General features: G+C 43.6%; 1 protein-coding gene across 2 annotated transcripts in view; it reads right to left on the minus strand.

Annotated features, from left to right (window-relative positions):
- Positions 1-24,450, minus strand: part of DNAJB12 (DnaJ heat shock protein family (Hsp40) member B12) — a 36,613-nt gene extending 12,163 nt beyond the window's left edge. Inside the window, exons 1-6 of one of the 2 annotated variants that reach the window (XM_083364806.1) lie at positions 24,279-24,450; positions 14,746-14,920; positions 13,742-13,887; positions 3,308-3,487; positions 1,267-1,386; positions 556-635 (exon numbers count right to left, since the gene is read on the minus strand). In XM_083364806.1, the coding sequence (XP_083220932.1) occupies positions 556-635; positions 1,267-1,386; positions 3,308-3,487; positions 13,742-13,887; positions 14,746-14,920; positions 24,279-24,411 (834 nt within the window). In that variant the 5' untranslated portion in view covers positions 24,412-24,450. The remainder of the gene's footprint in view (positions 1-555; positions 636-1,266; positions 1,387-3,307; positions 3,488-13,741; positions 13,888-14,745; positions 14,921-24,278) is intronic. The other variant, XM_083364807.1, reaches the window with a different exon arrangement.
- Positions 24,451-24,898: the final 448 nt, after the last annotated feature.

Raw genomic sequence — 24,898 nt, forward strand, 5'->3', positions numbered from 1 at the left:
TGGGTATGAGTAGGAGGTTGGGAGTCGATCCTTGCCTAATGACTCTACTAGAGAGTCTGTGGTAGAGGCCAACACTGAACAAATGACATTCCGCTTCATAGCTTTTGTTTTCTGGAAGTTAAGTCCGGTAACAGATAGCAATCAGAATGACTCCATGCTAACTCCAATATCAGAGGCAGACTGTTCCTGAATATTAGGTGCTAAGGAAGATTAGTTGAAAGGCATGACTCTTTACTTTTCTGTTTGCAGGATTCCATAGGTGAAAAAAAACACATTTTCAAAGACAGTCAGCACAATGCATTACAAAGCACAAATAGTGCTGTTACTTTGGCATTAGGCAGGAATTATACTCCTACACATAAATGGCAATGAAAACTGCCTTTTTTGAAAACCAGTGTTAACTAAGTGCCCCCTCCTGCACTTTTGGATTAGCAAAGGAAACAATCAACAGACCCATATGGGCATAAACAATATAGCAAAATACCATTTGACTGGAACAGATCTGTGCAGGTTCTGAAATATTTTAATTTCTTCCTCTGCCTTGCTTCAACTTACATCGCCTTGATGTTCTCGTCGGTCTTGCCGCTGGTGGTAGGTATATCGCATCCTGCCGTTGCTATATACATGTACATTACCTATGAGAGAAAGACACTTTTTAAAGAAATGGTTGAAGACCACCCACCAAATATCATAGAGAGCAGCTCTTAAAATTGCCCCTCTTTAACTGGGGGCTTTCAACTGAACACAATCCAGTTTAGTAGATTGTCTGCGAATTGTGGATGTTGTAGCTACCAAGTTGAGGAAAGACAGCTGAGGTGGTGATGATCGAAGGGAAGAATGGTAACGATAACGATAACAAAGGCAGACTGGGCTCTTTTGGTGGGGGAGGGGGGGGCGCGAGCTAATTTGGACACTGGCTTTATAAAACGCCGAGCGCTCCGTTCCTGGCCATGAAGCATAGAAGCCAAAGTCCAACCACTGAGATTAAAGTAGTAGCCTCAGTGTTGTTTGACTCTTATTTTCCGTTCTCCAGGAAGGCTCTTGGTGACAGTTGTAAGCCTTTCGCTCAGGGAATAAAGTGGTGGTAAAGGTTGAGCAGTCCAGTGACTTTTATAGCCCTTTACCCACTCTCTCTCTCTCTCCCTCTCTCTCTCTCCCCCACCTGCTCCACCATCTGGCTGTTAAGACAAGTAGCCTCAGATGGCTGCTCTGGGTCCCCAACTCCTTGGCTAAAGGGTGCTGATCCCCAGAGGAGGTTAATCTCACGCGATTCTCCCTGGCGTTCTCTCCGGGTAGGCTCCACCACTCTCGGAGGCTTTCTGTTGAGGACTGAGATGTTGTAATCGCAGCGTCTTCTTCCTTTGGGCTCTCTATGAAAGGTGGAGCCTGCCAGGGAGACTTAGGTAAGTATGCCACCCCCAGCCTCTCAAGGAAACCCCTTCCTCACATCTTGAAAAACCTGCAGACTGAGTTGCTGCGTTTTATTCCCTTTTCTGCTCTCTTAAGTTGCTGATGCTTCCTTCCATTTCCCATCATTTGGACCATGATCTCCATCTCTCCTCCTTGACCCCTCGCTCCACTAAAACACCAATGAGCCAGACAGAACTGGATGAGGCAAAGTTTTAATTGGTTAAATTGGGACAACCCTGCCCCTGGAAATTTTTTCTACTCCCGTTAGCAATCTATTCCACTCAGCCATCTTATCTGTGAATCTCTCACAATTCCACTGCTATAGAAGGGTTTACGTTTTTAATAAATCATCAGTGCTTTCAACAGCCAAGCTAAGGCGTGCCGTGCAAACTATAAAGGTTTAGGAGAGAGCCTAGCAACTCTGCAGGGATTGCAAGTGGAAGCCCGCAAAAAAGTTATCAAGAGGTTAAATGGCCATAAACCTGGAAAACGGAAAGTCAAAGAATATTATCTGGACACTGGGCTTAAGTTTTCAAGGTGATTCTGAAGCTGAAATCAGCACACAGCCAGAAGCTCATGGACACATGCAATTCATGAGTTGCCAGCAATTCTGATTATAAAAATGCTCAAAGGGAGTGGATCTCACAAAATGCATGTTTGTCGATACTTGGGATATTGAACATAAATCTATACTGCTGTTCAACAAGTATTTCTTTGTGGATTAATATTATGATTGGGGGGGAATTGGAAAATCATTGTTGTATAAAAACTGAGTACAAACATGAAAGTTGCTTACCAACATCAAAATAGGACATTTGTATCCTGGCTTAGATTCCACATAATGGTAAAGTTTGCAAAGACTTCTAAGTTTTTTCTATTAATTTTTGCAACCAAAAGCATTATTTCCATTCAGTTGCAATCAAAAGCATTAGCAAATTGTTCCAAAAACTCAAGCAAAACAAGCATGCTAAGCTACACACTACAAGGCAACCTCAACTGGACTCAACCATCCATACCTGTGTTCTAGCCAATTTTACACAAAGAAAAATGCCTTCCGGATCCCCCAAAAGGTGATCACCCGTCCTCTTAGGAGAGATTAGACAAAAGCTATCTCTGTGTGCATGTCTTAAAGATCAAGAGCTCAAGATAAAAAGTCAGCAAAAGCTTTGTTTTTCTCAATTGATCCTTTAATAGTGAGGAATGGAACATTCCTTCTCCATAGCAAAGCACAGAACTCATCCAACAGGAGTCCTTTCCTGTCTATAGCTTCATACTCAGCTACAACGGGTAACTGTGCAACAGTACCAACCACTAGCCTGAAGACACTTAGATCAGGTTACATTCTCAATGGCTGGGCCCCAGGAACAGGAAATAACTTTAAAATACCTCTCTTTTCCAAATGTCATGCAACCTGACCGATAGTCTCGGCACATTCTATCTCCAATAACCATTTTTCTAACATTATTGTTATCTGTCCAGCACGTGAAACCTAAGAGAAACTTTCGTAGCATTGTAGACCTAGATCAATATCCCCCACAAGGGCGATCTTTTGGAGGGCCCTGGTTGCAATTCCCATCCCGTCCAACTGGATAGCCCCGTGAGCCAGTTAGTGGTGGATGACAGGACACATGTGTATTTGTTTGTTAAATACATTATCAAATTTTCATTGTAATTTTAAGGAAGTTTCAAAGACTGCCTTGTCAAGAAAGGCTGGCCTAGGCCTTTCAATCAGCACTGTGCCCTCTGGCTTGACAAATGGTAATCTTGCCTTCTCCGAGTCACACTTTCGTTCTGGACTCCATCCTCACGGAAAGTAGGAGAAAGGCCAACTCAGAGGCATCCCCTTTCCTTTAGAGCCTTCCCTTTGCCAGCCAGATGCATAAAATTCACAACTTACTAGAGGGGAAACCACCACCAAAAAACATATTGAAGAGATCTTCTGGGGAAATATCTGCCTCAAAGCCTCGGTTGAAATCTGTATGACCGTGTCGCGAAGAGCTGACTTTGGCATCTCCAAACTGATCATACTGCTTCCTTTTCTCTGGATTGCTCAGGACTGCGTATGCATTGCCAATGGCTGAAATGTAACAAAGAAGGAAAATAGTCATATTCATTGACAACAGCTAATGTGTTAACAGTGATTAAGGTAAAAGGTAAAGGTTCCCCCGCACATGCGTGCTAGTCGTTTCCAACTCTAGGGGCCGGTGCTCATCTCCGTTTCAAAGCCGAAGAGCCAGTGCTTGTCCGAGGACATCTCCGTGGTCATGTGGCCGGCATGACTAGACGCCAAAGGCGCATGGAACGCTGTTACCTTCCCACCGTAGTGGTCCCTATTTTTCTACTTGCATTTTTACGTGCTTTCGAACTGCTAGGTTGGCAGAAGCTGGGACGAGTAACAGGCGCTCACTCTGTTACGTGACACTCGGGATTCGACCCGCCAAATTGCCGACCTTCTGATCAACAAGCTCAGCGTCCTAACCCACTGAGCCACCGCGTCCCTTCGTAACAGTGATTACGAGGGAACAAATCAGGAAATGTCCAGGGTCTTCCATCTTCCGCTCAAAGCTATCACTCGTAACATCATCTCTTTCAGCCTGTGGCCTCTACCATTCCGAAGACGTTCATGCAAGCTACCCCAGAGGAAAAGTTCCCGATACATTTACATTACAGTATCTTGAGAATCTAGGAAACCATTTGAGTAACAAATAATGATAACCACATCTCATCCTTTTTTCTGAAACTCAGTTCAACTTGTTCAATAAAAGATATTTCCAAGGGGAAAGTAGAGGAAAGAAAGACTGCATCCGCTGGTGCAAAGACTGGATCTTCTGGCTACTTTCTGGAGCTGTCTTCATATGTTCATTTTGTCACATGACCATCACGTTTATCAGCTGATTAGCAGGGCACATTATTACTGCTCTTATGTTGTTTAACATTACTGCAGATTATGAGCAGTTTCCAATTATTTTCAGACTGCAAGGTCTGAAACCTTCTCACAAGACTTTGCCATGTATACAAAGCTGTATTCCAAAATGAATACTAGTTAAAAGTGGAATCTTAGCGTGTGTTGGATTTTTCTTATTACACAAGTGAGTTGGCTTTTGGCGAATCTTTAAAAAGGCAGTTCCTCAGAAACAAAATGAAACACAGCTTAAGACTAGACCAGGGGTAGGCAACCTCGGCTCTTTTATGACTCATGGACTTCAACTCCCAGAATTCCTGAGTCAGGAATTCTGGGAGTTGAAGTCCATGAGTCATAAAAGAGCCGAGGTTGCCTACCCCTGGACTAGACCAATTATTGGGAAATAAATAAGACATATGAGGGGGAGGAACCCTTCACACTGATTTCAATGAGATTTAAGTTCAATTAATGAAGATTCACACCAATCCCTTACGTTTTATTCTAGCTCCTTTTTGATTCTTACTTTCCCTTCCTTCCTTTGCTACTGACCTTTCAGTTTGGTTACATCACTATGATTCACTTCATGAAGTGAATATTCTTCCTTGGAAAAAAATATTCTAGGAAATACCTTCATCTTGGAATAACCAGAAATGCAAATGAAAACAGCTACGGAGTAAAATAAATGGCAAGAACTGTGATACAACAGAAATGAACTCAGGATGAATATAATATCTTTAATTAGCTGAGACACAGAAACCACCAACATTACTATTATTATGGGAAAATTCATCTCTATAATCATGTTGTTGTTGTTTGCTTTGGTTTCAGGTTCATTGCTAATATAAATTATATTTCTTTTCCCTTATATTTAATATTTTTATTCCTCAAATTAGTTCTCCCATTTGTACAAAACTGTCAACTTCAGTTCCCATCCGTAATTATCAGATGTTCAGACTTATGCTTCCATGATTAAGCACAATATTGCTAAAACACAGTAATATAATACTGACAGCCTCGCAGCATTACCAAAAAAAAGCATAACTAGAAGAGGAATAAATCTGCAATAAGCTATAACCACAAAAGTTAAGAACAGTCAACCTGAAAAATGCCAGGGATTAGGTACCTGTGTAAAAGAAATTCTATGTAATATTTAATTAAAAAAGAACAAACCTATCTTTAAGAGATATGCCTACATTCAACGCAAACTCATCTCATGTTTGGTCTAATAGTTTTCAATGGAGTCGTAAGACTTATTAATTTTGTTTGCCTCTCAGTGATCAAGGCCATGGTTTAACTGGAAAGGAATTCTAAAAGGGAACAGAAGCCTGAAACTTCAAAATACAACGTGCTAAAAATGTAAAATATGATATTTCTATTTTATCAGAGCTAGGTGTATTCTTACATTCTTGCTATTTATTAACAATACAGCTACTGAAAACATGTCAAAACTACCTACGTGCAGAATTTGACTTACATGGGTGCATCCTGCAAAACTAAGAAGCATGATTAATTTAAGCAAGGCCTAAACAGTAAAATAACACCATTATCATCTGGCACTGCAAAATGGGAAAGGATCAACTGACTTCAGTGACTGAACAGTATTAACCAAGCCATTTCCAGAGAAAGAATACTAAACTCTTGAAAGATTAACAAGAGGAATAAAACATACTTAGCTCAAGATAAACTGGAAGGTGGTCCAGTAAAAGAGGCTAAAGTGTTATTTAGTTCATGCATCACAGTTGTGATATATGGATCTTGGAAAATCCTTCAATAAACATAACAATATAAAGTCTACAAGTGAAGAAACCTGTGCAATGTTAGTTTTGTGCTAGATATACTGCGGATGTCTAGACAAGGGCAGTTTTAATCTGATTCCAACTAAGAGTTAGAAGCTAAGTCTAAAACCTGAAAGGGAATACACAGGTCCATTGCTGTGATCCAAATCCTGATACAACTTCGCAATTTCATGGCTGCAATTAACCCTTCAGTATTATTGCTCAAAAAGTACAGCCCCTTTGGTCTAATGCAGGGGTCTTGTCAGGACCTACTTCACCCACATCTTAAGAAAGTAGAACTCTTGGAGACATTTTTTTCCAAGCAGGAACTTTTACTAAGACACAGGAGATAACAGACATAATAGCCAGGATCTGAGGGATTGCCTCACAGATTGATATTTTTAAAGTGTCTCCAAGCAAACCCCCCCACACACACACACACACAGTTCATCAGGGCAGTTCCAGACCGGCCAATCTCCAGGTGGTAAGTCCATCATGAGAAAGAAAAGATAATGTCAATCCGGTTCCGTTTGCAGCACAATCATTCCACAGCTCTTCACACCTCCTTTGGAGAAATAAACCAGATCCCGGAGGTTTGTGTCTCTTCCCCCACCCCTTTTCCTAGTTGCCCGTTAAGGGAGAAAAAGTTCAGACAGATGCCTAGTATAGAAAGCAATTTGTTACATTGTAATGGATAGCAGACAAGGCGAATAAACAAAAGGTTACATTAGTGGAGGAAGTGAAAGCAATAAAGCCCGCATGCCTATTCCCTCTCGCCCTTGGAAATATGGCAGAATCCAGGGGAAGGTGAGATTTGGTTTTAGCTCAGAGGAGATAGTTAGAAATGAAACATAAATGGATTCTGACAGGTCTTCAAACTTTGCCCTTTTATGAGTTGTGGACTTCAACTCCCAGAATTCCTCAGCCAGGCACACTGGCTGAGGAATTCTGGGAGTTGAAGTATACAACTCATAAAAGGGCCTAATCTGAAGACCCCTGGTCTAAAGGTTAAGGTTAGAAATGAAATATAAATGGATTCTGACATCCTGGCCCCCTTAAAAATAGGAGAGATCCACCTGTAGAGGAAACAAAATATAGATGTTAGCATGGTTTGTTGGGGTATTCTTTATGAAACTTCTTTAGCAGTTTCGGTGCTCTGACGTGACATTTATGGACCCACTCGTTTTCTGTGGAGGGAAGGTATTTCCATGTTACTAGGTACTGAGTTGCTCTGTGATACCTTCTAGAATCTAGGATTTCTTTTACCTCGAAGTGTTGTTCTCTTTCAACCATGATTGAAGGTGGGGGGGGGGGGTTGGCTGTAAGGGTGACTATTGATCTCCTTTCAGCAAACTGCAGTGAAAAATTCGGTGTATTTGCCTAAGATTTTTGGGTAGTTCTAATTCTACTGTTACTGGGTTTATAATTCTTTTAAATGGAAAAAGTCCTATATATTTTGGCCCACGTTTTTTACAGGATTGTAGGGATTTTAGGTATTTGTGGATAAATATACCATTTCTCCTATGCTTGTCAAGCTTCGTCTAAAGCTTTCCTAACCACTGGCCAGGTGTTTTCCAATTGTGCAATTCATTCTTTCAGTGATGGGATTTCCGGTTCATTTGGGATTAGTTCTGGCATAGGGTTGAAACTTTGACCAGTGGCTATTTGAAAAGGAGTGTAGCCTGTGCTGGAGTGGACTGCGTTATTGTAAGCAACTTCTGCAAAAGGGAATAGGTCCGTCCAATTTGTTTGCTGGAAATTAATAAAGCATCTTAAGTATTGCTCAATTACTGAGTTAGAGCATTCCAATTGGCTGTTCCCTTGAGGATGATGACTAGATGACAGTCCCTGAGTGGTTCCTAAGAGGGATAAAAATTCCTTCCAAACTTTTGACATAAATTGCACTCCTCTATCAGATATGATGTGTTGCGGTGCCCCATGCAGTCTGTAAATGTGCTGCATGAATAGTTTTGCTAAGGTTTTTGCGGTGGGAATCTTTTGGCAAGGGATAAAGTACACTTGTTTGGAAAACAAATCCGTAACTCCCCAGATGACAGTGTTTCCATTGCTTTCTGGTAATTCCACTATAAAATCCATGGATATTCCTTTCCAGGGAGCTGAGGGGTTCGCCACTGGTTGTAACAGTCCAGGCGACTTCCCTTGCAACCTCTTAGCCGTTGCACACGTTGGGCAGCTGGCCACGTAGCTTTCTATGTCCTATTTCATGAATGGCCACCAAAATTGCCTTTTAATTAAATGTAAAGTTTTTACAAATCCAAAATGCCCTGCTGATTTTGTATCATGGCACAACTGCATGAAATTCACCCTCTGGGTGGCTGGTATATATAACTTCTCCCCCATCCAGGGCACCCCGTCTTTGATTGTGCACACATGTCTATTTTACTGAAACCATTCATCTGTTTCCAAAGTCTTTCAGAATTCGATTCCAGTTTGGCTACCCAGCGACAGCTTTATTTTAGCTTGGGCCCTGGTGGTTACTGGCATTGCCAGCTGTGGTTTGGGCATAAGTGGTTTAGAGTCGGTGTGCTGTTGTATTGGGGCATGCGAGACAGTGCATCTGCCAGGAAATTCTTTTCCCCCCGGCAAGTGTTTAAGTGTGAAACAGAATTGGTGAAAGTGCTGAGACCAGCGCCCTTGCTTAGGAGTGAGTTTTCTAGGTGTTTTTAGCACTTCCAAGTTTTGTGGTATGTCCAGACCTGGAAGGGGATTTTATTTCCTTCAAGGAAATGATGCCACATAAGTAATGACCACCTCACAGCGTAAGCCTCCTTTTCTCACACAGCTCAGCGTTTTTCTGTCTCAGTGAGTTTCCTGGACGTATATACACATGGTTGCAGTGCCCCATCATAATTTTCTTGTAATAATACAGCTCCCACTGCCACATTGCTTGCGTCTGCCTGTACTGCAAAAGGTTTATCCGGGTTCGGGTGCCTCAGTACGGGTTCGGCAGAAAAAAGTCTCTTTAGCCTCTCAAATGCTGCTTGGCATTCCATTGTCCATTACAGTGGCTGGCTGGATTTCACTGGGGGGGCCTTCATTTTTAACAACTTCGTGAGGGGCAGCGCTATTAGGGCGAACAAAGGGATGAATTGGCAGTAGAAGCTTGCAAAATCCAGGAAACTTTGTAATTGCTTCTTTGTGCAGGGGGGGGTACCCATTCTAATACTGCCCTGACTTTCTTAGAGTCCATTTCGATGCCCTGTAGGGATATGCGATACCCCAGGTAGTCTATTCTTTCCTGATGGAATTCGCATTTCGATAATTTGGCATATAGGTGGGCAGCCCACAATTTTTAAAAAACAGCTCTGACTAGGTTAATATGCTCCTCTCTGGACTCGGTGAAGATAAGGATGTCATCTAAGTAAACCAGGACTCCCTTAAATAGGTGCTCTCTTAGCACTTGATTAATTGCATAAAAACTGCGGGGGGGCGCCTGTAGTCCAAACGGCAAAACTTTGAATTGGTAGCATCCCATTGAACAATTAAATGCAGTCTTCCATTCATCCCCTTCCTTGATCCTAACACGGTATTACGCTTCTCTTAGGTCTAGTTTGGTAAAAATACTTCCTTTCGATAGGTGGGATAGCATGTCCTTCATGACAGGTAGGGGATACAGGTTACTTTCACTAATTGCATTCAGGGTGCGGTAATCCACGCATAAACATAAAGTGTCGTCCTTCTTCTCCCTAAAGAGGACCGGGGCAGCCACTTTGGGTTTGGCAGGTTCAATAAATCCCCTTTCTAAGTTTTTATTTATGAATCTTTCCATCTCCTCCATCTCTTTAGGGCTCACGGAGTACAGCCTGGGCTTCAGGAGTTTTACCCCGGGTTTGATTTCTATAGCACACTCCATGGGTCGGTGAGGAGGGAGCTCATCTGCCCGTTCCTCGCTGAAAACTTCAGCAAGGTCCCGGTATTCTTCCGGTATTTCTAATAACCCCTTCTCTTCTCCCACTGATGCTTTCTCCACTCATAGGGTTGGTGGGAGCCTTTGGGGTTTTAAGTTCGCACGATCCCCCTCCAGGAATTGATTTATGCTGTCCTCCAATTTACCCAGGGGTTCCATTTCTTTAACAATTCCAGCCCTAAGATCACTTGGCATTCCATGCCTGGGGTCACTATAAATGATATATCTTCCTCATGGTTCCCCGGGGACAGTTGGACTGGTAAGGTCGCTAGGGTAGCTGGCACCCCCCCCCCCCGTTATGGAACCATCTAACTGGCCAAATGAGATTGGTTGCTTTAGTCTCCTCACCGGAATGCCCAGGTTCCCCACTAGCGTCGGGCTAATGAGGCAGCAGATGCAGCCAGAGTCTACTAAGGCTTTCACTTTGACAGCTTCAGGCATGGAGGGAGCTAATATAGTCACTGTCTTGAGGATGGGTGGAATGGATCCATACCAGGGGTTCGCCCTCTGAACTGTCCTCTGAGGTGTCCACCGCCCCTGCGGTGTAGGCTGGAGTTCCCTTTTTCCTTGGCAGGGGTTGGGGACTCTACAGCCTCTATCGCCCTCATGGTGGGTTCTTTTGGTTTGGCTGGGAACTTCCCTGATCTCCTGGCCAGTGATGGATCTGATTTGTGCTGAGGGGCTTTTGAGCTACATTCTGTGGCACGGTGGCCCTCTCTCCCGCATTTGAAACAGCCCGTTGACTTCTTAGCCATAGCCGGTGGTTTCACTGGCTCACACGTCTGCTCAGGGGGCAGGTAGGCCCATGGTTTTCCTCGGCGGTGCCTCTTCAGTAGGTCTATCTCCACCTTCTCTGCCAGGACATACCAGTCATAGAGGTGGTGTGGGTCCCCTCGAGGCAGGCAAGCATCATACAGATCGTAGTTTAGACCATCTTTGAAATGGCTAAGGAGAATGTCTTCCGGCCAGTTCAGCTTGTTGGCAATGGCCTGGAATTCTTGTGTATATTCAGCCACCGGGTGTCTGCCCGGCCTCACCGTTTTGATTCTCTCATGGGCCTTGCAATCAGCCAGGGGATCCTCAAATCGCTTTCTCAAAAATGAGATGAAACAGTTGAAATAGTTGAGCTCTGGGGCATTGGAATCATGCAGGTTCACCACCCAGTCTGCGGCCGGTCCGTCCAGGGTGGATTGCACGATACGGATGCGGGCTTTGTCACTGGGGATGTCCCGTCTGTATTCTTCCATGTAACTAAGGACTTGGGTTAGGAAAAACCGCAAGCGTGGCGGCTCCCCTCTGAATTTCGCTTCCAGCGGCAGGAGTCTTTGAATGGATCGGTACCTTCACCACTGGCGGTATTGCCTCCCATCCTGATCACCATCTGCGGGTTGGTGGGGAGTGGGGGCTGCTGAGGTGGTAGCTACTTGTTTAGCGGATGTCTCCGGGACTACAGGTTCCGAATCCCCCCCCCAGTGTCTCTCCAGCTGCAGGTCCAGGCACTGGTGTGGCTGCGGGGCTCAGGTTTTTCCTCCCTTAGAGAACCGAGGTTTTTTTTCATCAGGTCAATAGCTTTCTCTAGGATCCAATCTGAGTGTGGTGCATAACTCCCTTCCTCTTTGCTAACGTGCAGGGATTTCTTCATCTCTTGCTTCCATTCGGGTCGGTGGATGCCCCGTATCAGGGTCACTTTTCTCAATACCTTTTCCCACTCGGTTTTTCTTCCAATGCCCATCAACCACCGAGGTTTGTGGTCACACATCTCCACCACTTCTTGAGGAATATGACATTTCGGATCCCGATAGCTGGTGGGATCTCGGTCGGGGGGGGGGGAGGTTCCCTTTCCATAGGGCTTTCTTCCTTCCCTGCCTAGTTGCTAGACACTGTATTTTTTGCAAAGTCCCCCGGTAAGTTTCTTCCTTCCAGGTTGACTATTAATGCAGATCCTGTCTAATGACAGGACCTACTTCACCCACATCTTAAGAAAGTAGAATGCTTGGAGACAGTTTTTTCCAAGCAGGAACTTTTACTAATAAATAGGAGATAGCAGGCATAATAGACAGGATCTGAGAGATTCCCTCACAGATCGATATTTTTAAAGTGTCCCCAAGCAAACCCCATCCCACAGCTCATCCAGGTAGTTCCCGACCGGCCAATCTCCAGGTGGTAAGTCCATCATGGGAAAGGAAAAATAATGTCAATCTGATTCCATTTGCAGCACGATCATTCCACAGCTCTTCACACCTCCTTTGGAGAAATAAACCAGATCCCGGAGGTTTGTGTCTCTTCCCCCACCCCTTTTCCTAGTTGCCTGGTAAAGGAGAAAAAGTTCAGAGAGATACCTGATATTGTTACATTGTAATGGATAGCAAACAAGGCGAATAAACAAAAGGTTACATTAGTGGAGGAAGTGAAAGCAATAAAGCCCGCATGCCTATTCCCTCTCCCCCTTGGGAATATGGCAGAATCCAGGAGAAGGTGAGATTTGGTTTTAGCTCAGAGGAGATAGTTAGAAATGAAATATAAATGGATTCTGACAGGTCTTCAAACTTTGCCCTTTTATGAGTTGTGGACTTCAACTCCCAGAATTCCTCAGCCAGGCACACTGGCTGAGGAATTCTGGGAGTTGAAGTCCACAAGTCATAAAAGGGCCTAATTTGAAGACCCCTGGCCTAATGGTTAAGGCACCAGGCTAGAAAGTATGAGACCTTGAGTTTAAGTTCTGCTTTAGCCATGAAAGCCAGCTGGGTGAGTTTGGGCCAGTCACTCTCTTTCAGCATATTGTTGTTGGCTGTCGTGGGAAAAATAGGAGGAGGAAGGTGTGTTGGATATACTCACCACTTTGAATTATTTGTAAAAATAATAAAGGTGGGATACAATCAAACAAACAAAAATAGTAGATGCTCAGGCGACAAACTAAAATTCAATTTTAAAGTTGTGTTTTAATTTTAATTACTAATTTCTAGTTGCAACCCATGGCACTAATTAAGTATAAAGATCACAGAGGGATCATTTCAGCATTTTAATATTTAGGCACAATCTTAACTGCCACAGCAAAATCAAGGAGACTGCACTAAAATCTCACATGTAACTTTTCAGACAAAAAATTCCATGGGAGCAGGATACAGTCAGATTGATTGACACATTAGGACAAGTACATTCAGGATCCCATACTTGTAAATAAAAATACATCTAAGACTGTAGCCATACACAGTGTCTTTTGTCATCTCTTTAGAAGGAAGACATATCAATTGCAATGGCGCTAACTCATGGAGAAGAGGGTATCGGATTGCAGTCATGTGCCAGCCTGAACTGAACTGAACCTTTTAATCAGTTGGGCATATGTTTCTTTTAAGCACCTATAGATAAGTCCAACTCTTCATTTAAATTATTTATGCACCAAATTACTAGGGATTGTAATAAACACCACCCACCCATTCATATGCTATGTAGATCCCACGGCTACCCTTTCTTGCAGCAGTTATAGAAAGTGATTGAGAGGTCTCTGTATCAAATGCATAAAGTGAATAAGTTAATCATATGTACATTTATTTTGCAACTTAATTTTTACTTGATTGTTAAGAGCATTTTACATAACAAGGGGCAATTTATTGTACTCTTTCCACTTTCTTTTTCATGATTACAAACCAACAACAGCCGCCTTTGGTGGATTTCTACAATTTTCAGGGTGTAAAGATACATTTCTTGAAAGAAAAGGGGTATTTTTACCTTTAAATGCTTCTGTGGCACCTGGTGCATGATTTTTATCCGGATGAAACTTTAGAGCTAATTTCCGGTAGGCCTTTTTCAGATCCTCATCAGAGGCATCCCTGCTGACGCCCAGAATTTCATAATAGTCTTTACATTGTTTCACCCTAAAAGTTGAAAAGACAGACAAGAACACCTCATTGTTCAACCCTGTGGAAATGGTGCCCCCAAGTGGCACATACCTATATTGCTTTAAAGGCAAGAACTCTGCAGACTAAATATTAACAGAAGAGGAAGGCTTTTTAAAAAAAAAACCCAACAAAAAACCTTTGGACATAAAAAAAAATAAATCCAAAATCTAGATTAAAAGACCACTAAAATTATTGTCCTATTTAACAGCTATGTATCTTTCCACTTCAAGCCACATTCGTTGTAATTTAAAAAGCAAATTATAAGAAGCCAAACAAGTCATTTTCAAGGAACAAACACTTAACCAGTTGGTCTTTATCCATACTGTCAGCCCCTACTTAGAAAACTCATCCTGTCAGACCTCTTCTGAATTCCTTCTCCCTTCCCCAAAGACTGAGGCTGCTATTGATCAACATGCAGTACTGCCTTATGTACCCATTTAGTATGGCTGCATTTTATCCGTCTCATCTTCTCTACTACCTTCTCTTATTGGTATCATTATTATCATTATTACAACTCTGTTGTTTTGTATGTACACTGACAGCTTTTGCACTGGAGACAAATTCCTTGTGTGTCTAATCACACTTGGCCGAATAAAATATTCCACTGGTGGTATTCAGCTGGTTCGCACCACTTTGGCAGAACCGGTAGCTAATTTTTTGTTGCCCAGGCCCAGAATGGACTTCTGGAAGTGGCATCCACACGGAGAACCGGTTGTTCACATATTTGAACCCCACCACTGGCTACATCCCATAGTTGCTCTTCCAACTACGACCAACAAGTTGTTCTATGATTTTAACTGTGGTCTGTTAATCAGAATCTTAACTAAGGCTTACCTCTTCACAGCATCCACTTGATCCGGAGTGTAACCTTTGCTGGTATCACCGCCTGCTTCTCCATTGGCTGAAGCAAAATCCTCGGTCCTTTTTTGACTGCCGAGGTTGTAGGATTCCTTGGGCTGAGAATGGTCATCAGCTGACTGTTTGTTCTTAGTGAGTGAGTCCAACAGGGCTACAAGGAAAAAGGTTCAGCATTGATCCAGTGGTTCCATTTTCACAAATTTATGTTTCCCACACACACACAAGCCCCCTCCATCATTGCCAAATGTTCTCACTCCACTTCTCAATACACCTACTGTATTTCCAATAATACCAGGCTGGCCGAGTTACATTGTACTGATTACCCAAACAGAAAGAGTGTCACTTAATACGTGTAATTTGTTGACAATTCTTTTCATTGCAACCAATCAATTGTTCCTTAAGCTTTTGTTTGGTTTCATTCAGAAGACTCCAGCAGTTTTGTCATTTCTTTTTGAGCAGCGAGTGTAAAAATCTGCTTAATACTAATGGGCAGATTTCAAGATTTCTTGGAAAACATTAGAAACTCAAAACAGAAAGATTGTTTTCTAAAACCCTAGAATTTCTCTTCTATGTATTAGAACCAGTACAGCATTTTTCAGAATACTTATTCCTGTACAGTATGTTCTTGAAATGGGACACCTTTCAAAATTAAAATTGTATACATATTATACAATTATATTATACAATGGCAAAATATAGTCATTTAATCCTTATGAGTATTTTTGCTGTGCCTAGAATTTTATGTGATTATTACATTAGGGTTTCTGTGGATAGGGTGTTAGCTGCTAGAAATGTGTTTAAGATAAGTAACATAAATTTTTAAATCAATTAAAAAAAACCTGCATACTAAACAAATAGGAAATCAGAATAAGCAACTAGCATTTACCAACAAACAACGCCTAAATTAATACTGCTGGTAAGATCCTCATTTATCCTACTTCATGCCAAGAATTTTGTGGTGTTCATACATAACAGTCATCAGGATCTTTTAAATCACATTTCTTTGAACAAACCATAATGATTTGGCTAACTTGTAACACTGAACTATCAAGAGTGAATTCCCCTCACATCAGAAACTAATTACATTCTGGCTTAATGTTATGAGTAAACCTTGTAAGTGAATGTTTCAGTACCACAGAAATGGTTAGAGGAATACAGAAGACACTTATCTGGGTGGCAAAAATCTGGATGACCACTAGAAAGCAACAATGAGTCTTCTCTATCGCTTTGCTATCATCTAGAGGTTTTCTGTATTTTTAATAGGCTACATTTGGAATGTCTAAAATAAAGGGGGAAAAGAGAGTGCATATAATGGAGTAATCGCAGAGGGAATGTTAGTTACATCCATTTCCAAAACCTCAGTAGCTACCACCTCTCCAAATGTACAGAAACCAGGTATGACAGTCATTACATAGTAATTTAATTCCACTTTGGCAAAGAACATCAATCTCAAGAGTTTATAACAGCCCCACCTGATCCAGCCCTGCCATAATGTTAATATTCTTGCAAAGCCAAAACCAAAGACAACAATTACAACAATATAAAAAATTCATTTTTCCCTATTAATTGGCAAACAACAATAATCACGGTGCTGGTTAACATATAAACCAAAATCCTAGCCAATCTAGATGAAATGGCTTTATTTGGAGACAGATCATCTAGTTTTGTCCATTTGGATTGGCTATGATTTTCCAGAGTTTTGGAGAGAGTATTTTTCCCCACTTGATCCACTTGAACTAAGTGGTATGTTTTGAATTTGACTCACTGGAAAAGAGCCTCATGCTGGGAAAGGTTGAGGGCAAGAGAAGAAGGGGACAACAGAATGAGGTGGCTGGATGGAGTCACTGAAGCAGTAGGCGTGAGCCTAAATGGACTGCAGAAGATGGCAGAGGACAGGAAGACCTGGATCAGACATGTCAAACACAAGGCCCGGGGACCGGATCCGGCCCACGGTTTCATGTGGCCCGTGAAGCCATCCTGGAAACAGTGAGGGAACGGCCCCCGCTGCCTTGGCCCTGGCCCAGAGACCCTCCTTCTGCCAGAGACCCTCAGATCTGTCCCACTCTTGCCCAGGCCCCCCTAGGCACCCTTGATGCGAACGATGTAGAGCTGGCCACGCCCACCCAGTAGGCCTTACGCACTCTAGCCACGCCCACCCAGTAGGCCACGCCCACCCTGGCCATACCCACCCAGCCCCCTGAGGGCAACTGCAATGCTGATGCGGCCCTCAATGAAATTGAGTTTGACACCCCTGACCTGGAGGAACGTTGTCCATGGGGTTGCGATGGGTCGGACACGACTTCACAACTAACAACAACAACAACATGTTTTGAATTTAGGGAGCCTACTATATGCAATCTATTTATCATTAATCCTTCCAACAGAATTATGATTGCATCCACCTTACTGGGTGGATACTAGGGCAGGATAGAGAAGCCAAGAGTTTTCTATATGCTTCTGAATTACAATTCCAACATACCATTGACAATGCTCCCTGGCTAAAGGGAGTGAAACTATATAAAATGCACTTAGCCCTCATGACTTTTCCCAACAAAACTATCTTTTGATTAAAAAAAAACCAGATGGAACCACAAGTTGTGCAGAACTTGATTTGTCTACTACAGCAATTCTTCTATGGTAGCTTGAAATAACTGACACTGTTTTGTATTCTGCTTGGATTATTTTGTACTTATTGTTTTCACTGCACTGTGGTGTGTATTATCGTACTTCAAAGGGCCATTCAACAACATTTCCAGCAAGATATGTTACTCGGTAGTTTGCAAAGCAGCAAGCATATACAAATCAGCTAAAGGTGGCACAATGCCATTGGGGGGGAAGGGCGGGAAGCTTGCCACTTTCTTACTTTTCCTAAAAGAATACCAGAGTTTTATGCTTTAAGCTTGGGAAGGGAATAAGATCCTTCTTTACCAGTGGTTCCCAGTTCACAGGCTAAGGAGGTAACTGTGTTTAGGCTGTGAGAAAAAAGATGATGTTTTCAGTTATTATCCATAAACAGCTTATGCATCCACGTTATGCGCTATCGCTCTGTTTCTGTTGTGAGGCTGCCTTGAGTAACCTGTGAGTAGAAAGAATCAATCCACTCTTGGAAAGGAACTTTCCAGAGCAATTTTAGTTGGAATCCAGTCTTAGCTTTGAGATTAAACTGGCCTTGATTGGCTCTCATTTATTAGAACTCAAATTCTCAGCAACTTTTTAGAGCATTTAACCATGGCATGTAAATGAACCGCTTCTATGAACTGAGGATTTAGAGCACCATTTTAAAATCATTACGTTTCAGATTGGTGGCCACAAAATGCCACTTTGTCTGTAAAGCTATTTAAGACCCACACGAACCTGCTGGAAAGAAGTCATTAAGAGATCTGGAGCTCACTTTCATAAGAATCCTCCATTTCTTCCTGATACAGGTACACAGTCCTCGAGTTATTAATGGCAATTAGGATCGGAATTCCCATCGTTAAGTGATACAGTCATAAAGCGTGACATCACGTGACTGCAAAGCACGGTGACAATGATTCTGCCACTCCCCATTGCTGTCTGTCCTTAACCAAATCCCACTGGTCGTTAGCCAAGGATCCATGCCAATCAAAGCCATTTCTGGCTTGGACCCTCTTGGCCTTGAGCCTCAGCTCTTTCAAGATAAGGGACAGCTTCCCCTTCAACTCCCCTCAATTGCTTATTCACCCCATCTCTGCCCTTTTTGGTGGCCCCGCACCCCTTAGGGCAGGGGTGTCAAACTCAATTTCATTGAGGGCCGCGTCAGCATTGCGGTTGCCCTCAGGGGGCCGGGTGGGCGTGGCCTACTGGGTGGGCGTGGCTAGAGTGCCTATGGCCTACTGGGTGGCCGTGGCCAGCTCTACATCGTTGGTATCAAGGGTGCCTATGGGGGCCTGGGCAGGAGTGGGAGAGATCTGAGGGTCTCCAGCAGGAGGAGGGTCTCTGGGCCAGGGCCAAGGCAGTGGGGGCCATTCCCTCACTGTTTCCAGGATGGCTTCACGGGCCACATGAAACCACTTCGCGGGCCGGATCCGGCCCCCCGGGCCTTGTGTTTGACATGTCTGCCTTAGGGGCAGCAAGCGGCCCCAAAACCACCTGGGCTCAGGGGCTGCTTGCCTCGCTGTGGCCCAGGAGCGTCTTGGCAAACTAATAGCTTTGGAGCTACAAGAAGCCTCAGAGCCACAGTGCAATGTGAAGCTGAAGCTGTTCTACGAGGCCCCAGCCCAGCCCAGCCAGCACCATAGTGCAAAAACTCCCAACGCAGCCCCCCCCTCGACACCCTGCACACCCGAGGCTCATGCCTCTGGTGTGCTCTGCCACCCCAGCTGATCTTCACCATTCTCTTGTTCCCGTTGCTGGAACAAGAGCACATCCAGTCTGGACCTTTGCAGAACGAATGGTCATAAACTCAAGGAAAAGTACATTCAGGATCCCATACTTGTAAATAAAAATACATGTAAGACTGTAGCCATACACGGTGTCTTTTGTTATCTCTTTAGAAGGAAGACATATCAATTGAGAGCCTTGGTGGAGCCTTGGTGGAGCAGTGGGCTAATGCCTCCTTAAGTAACACCAGCTGCCTGCAATTAGTGCAGGTTCGCATCCCACCAGGCTCAAGGTTGACTCAGCCTTCCATCCTTCCGAGGTTGGTAAAATGAGGACCCAGATTGTTGGGGGCAATTAAGCTGACTTTGTAATAATGCCGCTTGGGGGGGGGGGTGTGAAAGCCCTAATAAGCAGGCATATACATAGAATGAAGGCTACTGCTAAGCTTGTAAGCCGCCCTGAGTCTTCGGAGAAGGGCGGGATATAAATGGAATTAAAATAAATAAATAAATAAATAAATAAATAAAAAGAATAAGGTGAACTGGCCAGAAACACATTTTCCCTTCTTTTTGGAACATACCCTGATGGCCATTCCACAGCTGAGCCTCAGTGAGGCAGGCTGGCTGGGGAATTCTGGGAGTAGAAGTCCACAAGTCATACAAGGGCCACGTTTGAAGACCCCTGCTCTAGAAGTTACAATTACACACAGTCCTCGAGTTAGGGCCACAACTGAGCCCAACATTTCAGTTGCTAAGTGAGACATTTACTGAGCTTTTGCCCCCATTTTACAACCTTTCTTGCCACAGTTGTTAAGTGGTTAATCACTGCAGTGGTTAATTAAGTAAATAACATGATCGTTTAACTGAATCTGGCTTCCCGATTGACTTTGCTTGTCAGAAGTTCGCAAAAGGTGATCCTGTGACCCTGGGACACCTCGACCATCATAAATAGGAGTCGGTTGCCAAGCATCTGAATGTTGATCATGCAACCACAGGGATGTTGCAACAGTTGTAAGTGTGAAAAAGTCACTTTTTCCAGTGCTGTTGTAACTTCAAACAGTCATTTAAAAAACTGTTGTAAGTTGAGGACTATCTGTAGTGCAATGAGAAATAGCAAGAATACTGGTTCATGAAATTCAGCCATTGCCACAAACATGTCTCCTGTAAATCTGTGCTGTCTGTTGATTCGGAAATGGGCAGGCTTCCAATTTTGATATTAATCTGTACAACCTTAAATAACTAGTAATTAGAATACCTGCAATGGAAACCTGTCCAAGCACTGTAAATCATTACTACAGGCAATTCTGGTTGTGCCAGATTCTACAGGCTTTTTTAACATTAATAATTGGAAATAGCACCCAAAAAAGTTCAAATTAACAGGCCAATTCTGAAGGAGACTGAGATGAAGAATGCAGGAGTTTTCATATCCTTAGAAAGTGATTTTAAATAACCTAGTTCTAAACATCTTGTAATAATGTATTATGCAAGGGATTAATCAGATTGCTTTAAATCTCTTTGTACTACATGTCGCTTCCAAAAGTTTCAACACTGGTTTTGTTTATTCAGAACAACATACCTCTACAGAATAAAAGTATCTTATTAAAGATGTTTGATAGCTGTTTTGCCAACTGAGCAATTCTCGAATTTGGCAAAAATCAATATAAAAGTCCATGTTTACAAAATATGCTAGAAAACAGTAACAATAATTGGAGGAGGAGGAATCTCAGGCAGAATAGCAGCATATGCTTATAACATTCAAAGCACATCAATTAAAATTAATTTCAATGAGCTATTATCCTTTGTAGAGACTACATACAGCTCTCCCGAATTTCTAAAATATTTTCTTCCACAGAATCAGCACAAAACCCTCAACCATCAAATCATTATACCATGAACATACACAAAGAGAATGCAGTCATTCAGTGTCTTCCTACTTTATTTACACCCAATCCAAATACAATTTGTAAATGCACATAATTCTGCATGTAGATAAGCCTTCTTTCATAATTACAAGTGGAAAGGTGGCAGGAGTATTTTTCTTGATGGGTTTTTCACCAAATCACTCTCCTTTGGGTAAGTATTTAAAGGGAATAAGTAAGGTACAAGAGGAAAGAAAAAAAATGTAAAGTGAAAATAGAAGTGATCATGTATTTCAAAGTAACTGACTAGAAAACATATAATCAGTCTGATCCCCAACTCATTAGGTAAATAAATAAAATAAATTGTTGGATTAGCACCCTTCAGGGTTTTTTTAAAGAGTTGTAATAGCCAAATCTAACTGCTCTTGCAAATACCAGTGGACCAAAAAACATCCATATATAAGCTCATGTGATTAGAGGTTAAAGTGGGATCCAAGTTCTAGTCCACCCTTAACCACAGAAGCTCACTGACTGATGTGTGCCAGTCAATATCTTGCTATCAGAGAGCTATCTCACAGGGCACTGTATATCAACTTCAGCTCTTGAACTAAAGGCAGAATATACCGGTAAATCTAATTAAAAAAAGAATAACTATTCAGAGCACAGGCCCTTTTCTGGAGGCAGTTATCACTATCCTTCCTGAGGTATCTGAGAAGTTGAAAGGCAGCATTTATACAATCTCTTTAAATATTTTCTGATATAATGGTATTTGGTTTAATTATAAAAGGCTTCAAAGGTTAATAGGCTACAATATTTTTAATTTTTCTATTATAGCTGTTAATCAGAGTTATGTGTCTGCATTTATCAATGTTACGACAGCAAGTTTTATTTAGAGAACTAAGAACTTGCAGCAAGAGCTCTTTAGTTGAGAGATGGGGGCCGAAAAATAACTGGACTCCAAGAAGTCAGTGGAAAATGAATAATTAAGCAGAAAAGTCAAAGAAGATGGGAAAGGGGAAAGATAAGGCAGAAATGGTGTCACTACACCGGTTGTGGGTCATCAATCACTGAAGGCTTTTAAGTAAAGAATAAACAGCCATTTGTCTGAAACAGTACAGGGTCACCTGCTTGAACAGGGGGTTGAACTAGAAGACCTCCAAGGTCCCTTCCAACTCTCTTATTCCGTTATTCAATCTGCATAAAGGACTGAGGCAGTGAAGTAAAGGATTGGAAGGAAGTGGCACATCAGAACATCTATTTAAACTTTGGAAGAAAATAATAATATACTTATTTGAAATCTATCTACGGTATCTTCACAAATCTAGGCTGTTTACAAACGGAGAGTCAAAATATTCCAGCGTCCTTCAAATTGTCTCTGGGAAGCGCACAAGCAATAGCTCCCTACAATGATCTGCAACATCATGTACTCAAATGTACCATATATTGTTTGGGATACTGAAAGCCCAATTAGGTTGACTGCTGTTGCTGGTTCCAAATACTTCTTCCTGAGTGGGATGAGAAGGACACTCAGGTGTGGGAGGGAGAGATTACAGTGATGACATCTTAGCAGGGCCAGGCAACTTGAGCACAAATGTTTGGACCCCAGTTCCCATTAGCCCATTTAGGGTGTGTATGGGGAGGACAGCATCTAGCCAATCTTGGTCACCCTGAAACTTTCCTACAAGTTGGGAGAAAGTATGCTTGGATAGAAGAGTAGGAAGACAGCTGTAGGCTACAGAGGGATATTATATATAAAAAAAAAAACCTCGGGAGACGGGAACAGGGAACGGTTTCCATAATGCTCTCTACATGGGGCTGCCCTTGAAAACCACCCGGAGGCTTCAACTGGTGCAGAATGCAGCCGCACGGGTAGTGATGGGAGCTCCCCGATACTCCCATATAACACCTCTGCTCCATGAGCTGCATTGGTTACCAGTTGCCCTCCGGGTGAGATTTAAGGTGCTGGTACTTACCTTTAAAGCCCTACATGGCTTAGGCCCGGGATACTTGCAGGACCATCTGCTACCGGGAACGAATTCCCATCACCCAGTACGCTCACACAGAGAAGGCCTCCTCAGGGTACCATCGGCTAGACAATGTCGGCTGGCGAACCCCAGGGGAAGGACCTTCTCTGTGGGAGCGCCAGCCCTATGGAACTGAGCTTCGGATGGCCCAAAATCTCCAGTCCTTTCGCCGCGGCCTCAAAACACTCCTTTTCCACCTGGCTGACCTGGACTGACAGGCATTTTAATTATATTTTACAATTTTTAATTTATTTTTCATTTTAATTTATTACACAGATGATTTTAATTTTATTTTGATCTTAATTTCTGTACTTATTTATATGTTATTGTTGTTAGCCACCCTGAGTCCTTCGGGGAGATAGGGCGGGATAGAAATCCCATTAATCAATAAGTAAAATAAATACTGTTACCCTGAAGATTACACTGATGCGTCCGCCAAGGCAGCGTTTCCCAACCTTAGGAACTTGAAGATGCGTGGACTTCAACTCCCAGAATTCCCCAGCCAGCATAGCTGGCTGGGGAATTCTGGGAGTTGAAGTCCACGCATCTTCAAGTTCCTAAGGTTGGGAAACGCTGCGCCAAGGGATCAAACCCAACTGGAGAGGGTCTTCCCTTGACTGCTGCCCACCCAACTGCCCCGGCCAATGCCCAGCAGGCCCAGAGCTCAGTCCAGAATCATCTGAAAGGCTCCGGGGGGGGGGGCAAGAGCGACCCCAGACCTACAAAGGCTGGCAAAGGGGGGGGGGGGTCGCAGATCCCCAGCAGAGAAGGCCGAAGGAAGAGAGAAGAATGCTTAAACCGCGCCTGTCCCAAACCGGGAGGGAAGCCCTGAAGATGGCGGGAGGGTTAGGGGGAGTAGGAGAAGGTACGCCGAGCGGCAGGGGGGGAAATTGCAATTGGGGGCATACTCCAGGGGCCATCAGCGCGGGGTTGCCCCCTTCACCCTGGGCGCAATGCTCGCTGGGAGTTGTAGTCTCTCAGTTCAGCTCAGGGAAGATACCCGTCCTGGTCTCTCGGTGCCACAACACGAACCCCGCTCGCTGAGTCGGGTTTCCCCTCGTCCCCTGCGCCGGCCGTGAAAGTTTCCCCCCCCCCCCGAGGGCCCCCTTCCCAACTTGCGTTTTCTCTTGCCCAGCGAGCGAGGGGACTTCAAGTCCCAAGGTGCCTCACGCCACCTTCGCTTCTGCTCACGCGCGATACGGGTGAGAGGTCAGGCCGGCTACCCCAGGCCTCAGTCATCTAGGCCTCCTCCCCCACCCCCACCCCCTTCCCTGAGTCCCGCTCACCGCGAACCCGCTGAGACGGGTACAGCCGCTGGGCCTTCTCCAAGAAACGGCGGGCCTTCTCGGTCTGATTGGCCTTGATTGCGGCTACCGCGATAGCAATACAACGCTCCGCTTCGTCCCGGTTGGATTCCATGGTGGCGGTAGCAGTGGAAGGCGCCGGCGCACGGTGATACGGTCATAGCGTCCCCTGCTGGAAGCTCCCTAATTGTCAAGCGGCAAACTTGGGCCGTATTGTTTGGAATCGCCGCGCCATACAGCATGTCATAATCTCGCCAATAGCCTGGCAGTGCAAAGATGGCCTCTGCGGCTGAGGTGGATGGAGGCGGTCTGGCTCTGAAGTAGCAGAAAAACTGCATGGCTAAGGTCCGGGTTGATTTGCGGGGAGAGAACAGTTGGAAGGATTAAGTGTAGGCATGTTGCTCTTTTTCGGACTGTATTAGAAAGGCATGCAATCTAGCAGTAGCTGTCCCCGGAACACGTTAGGCCAGTGTGAGATAATTTGGGTCAGAAATGTTAAATTTACTCAGGCTCAAAACTTAAGAGAAAATGTTTATAAAATGTTTTATAGATGGCATCTGGATCCCAAGAAGTTGTCCAACATGTATCCTAACTTACAGTCT

The sequence above is a fragment of the Vipera ursinii genome, assembly GCF_947247035.1.
Source record: "Vipera ursinii genome assembly, chromosome: 5".
Classification (NCBI taxonomy): Eukaryota; Metazoa; Chordata; class Lepidosauria; order Squamata; family Viperidae; genus Vipera; species Vipera ursinii.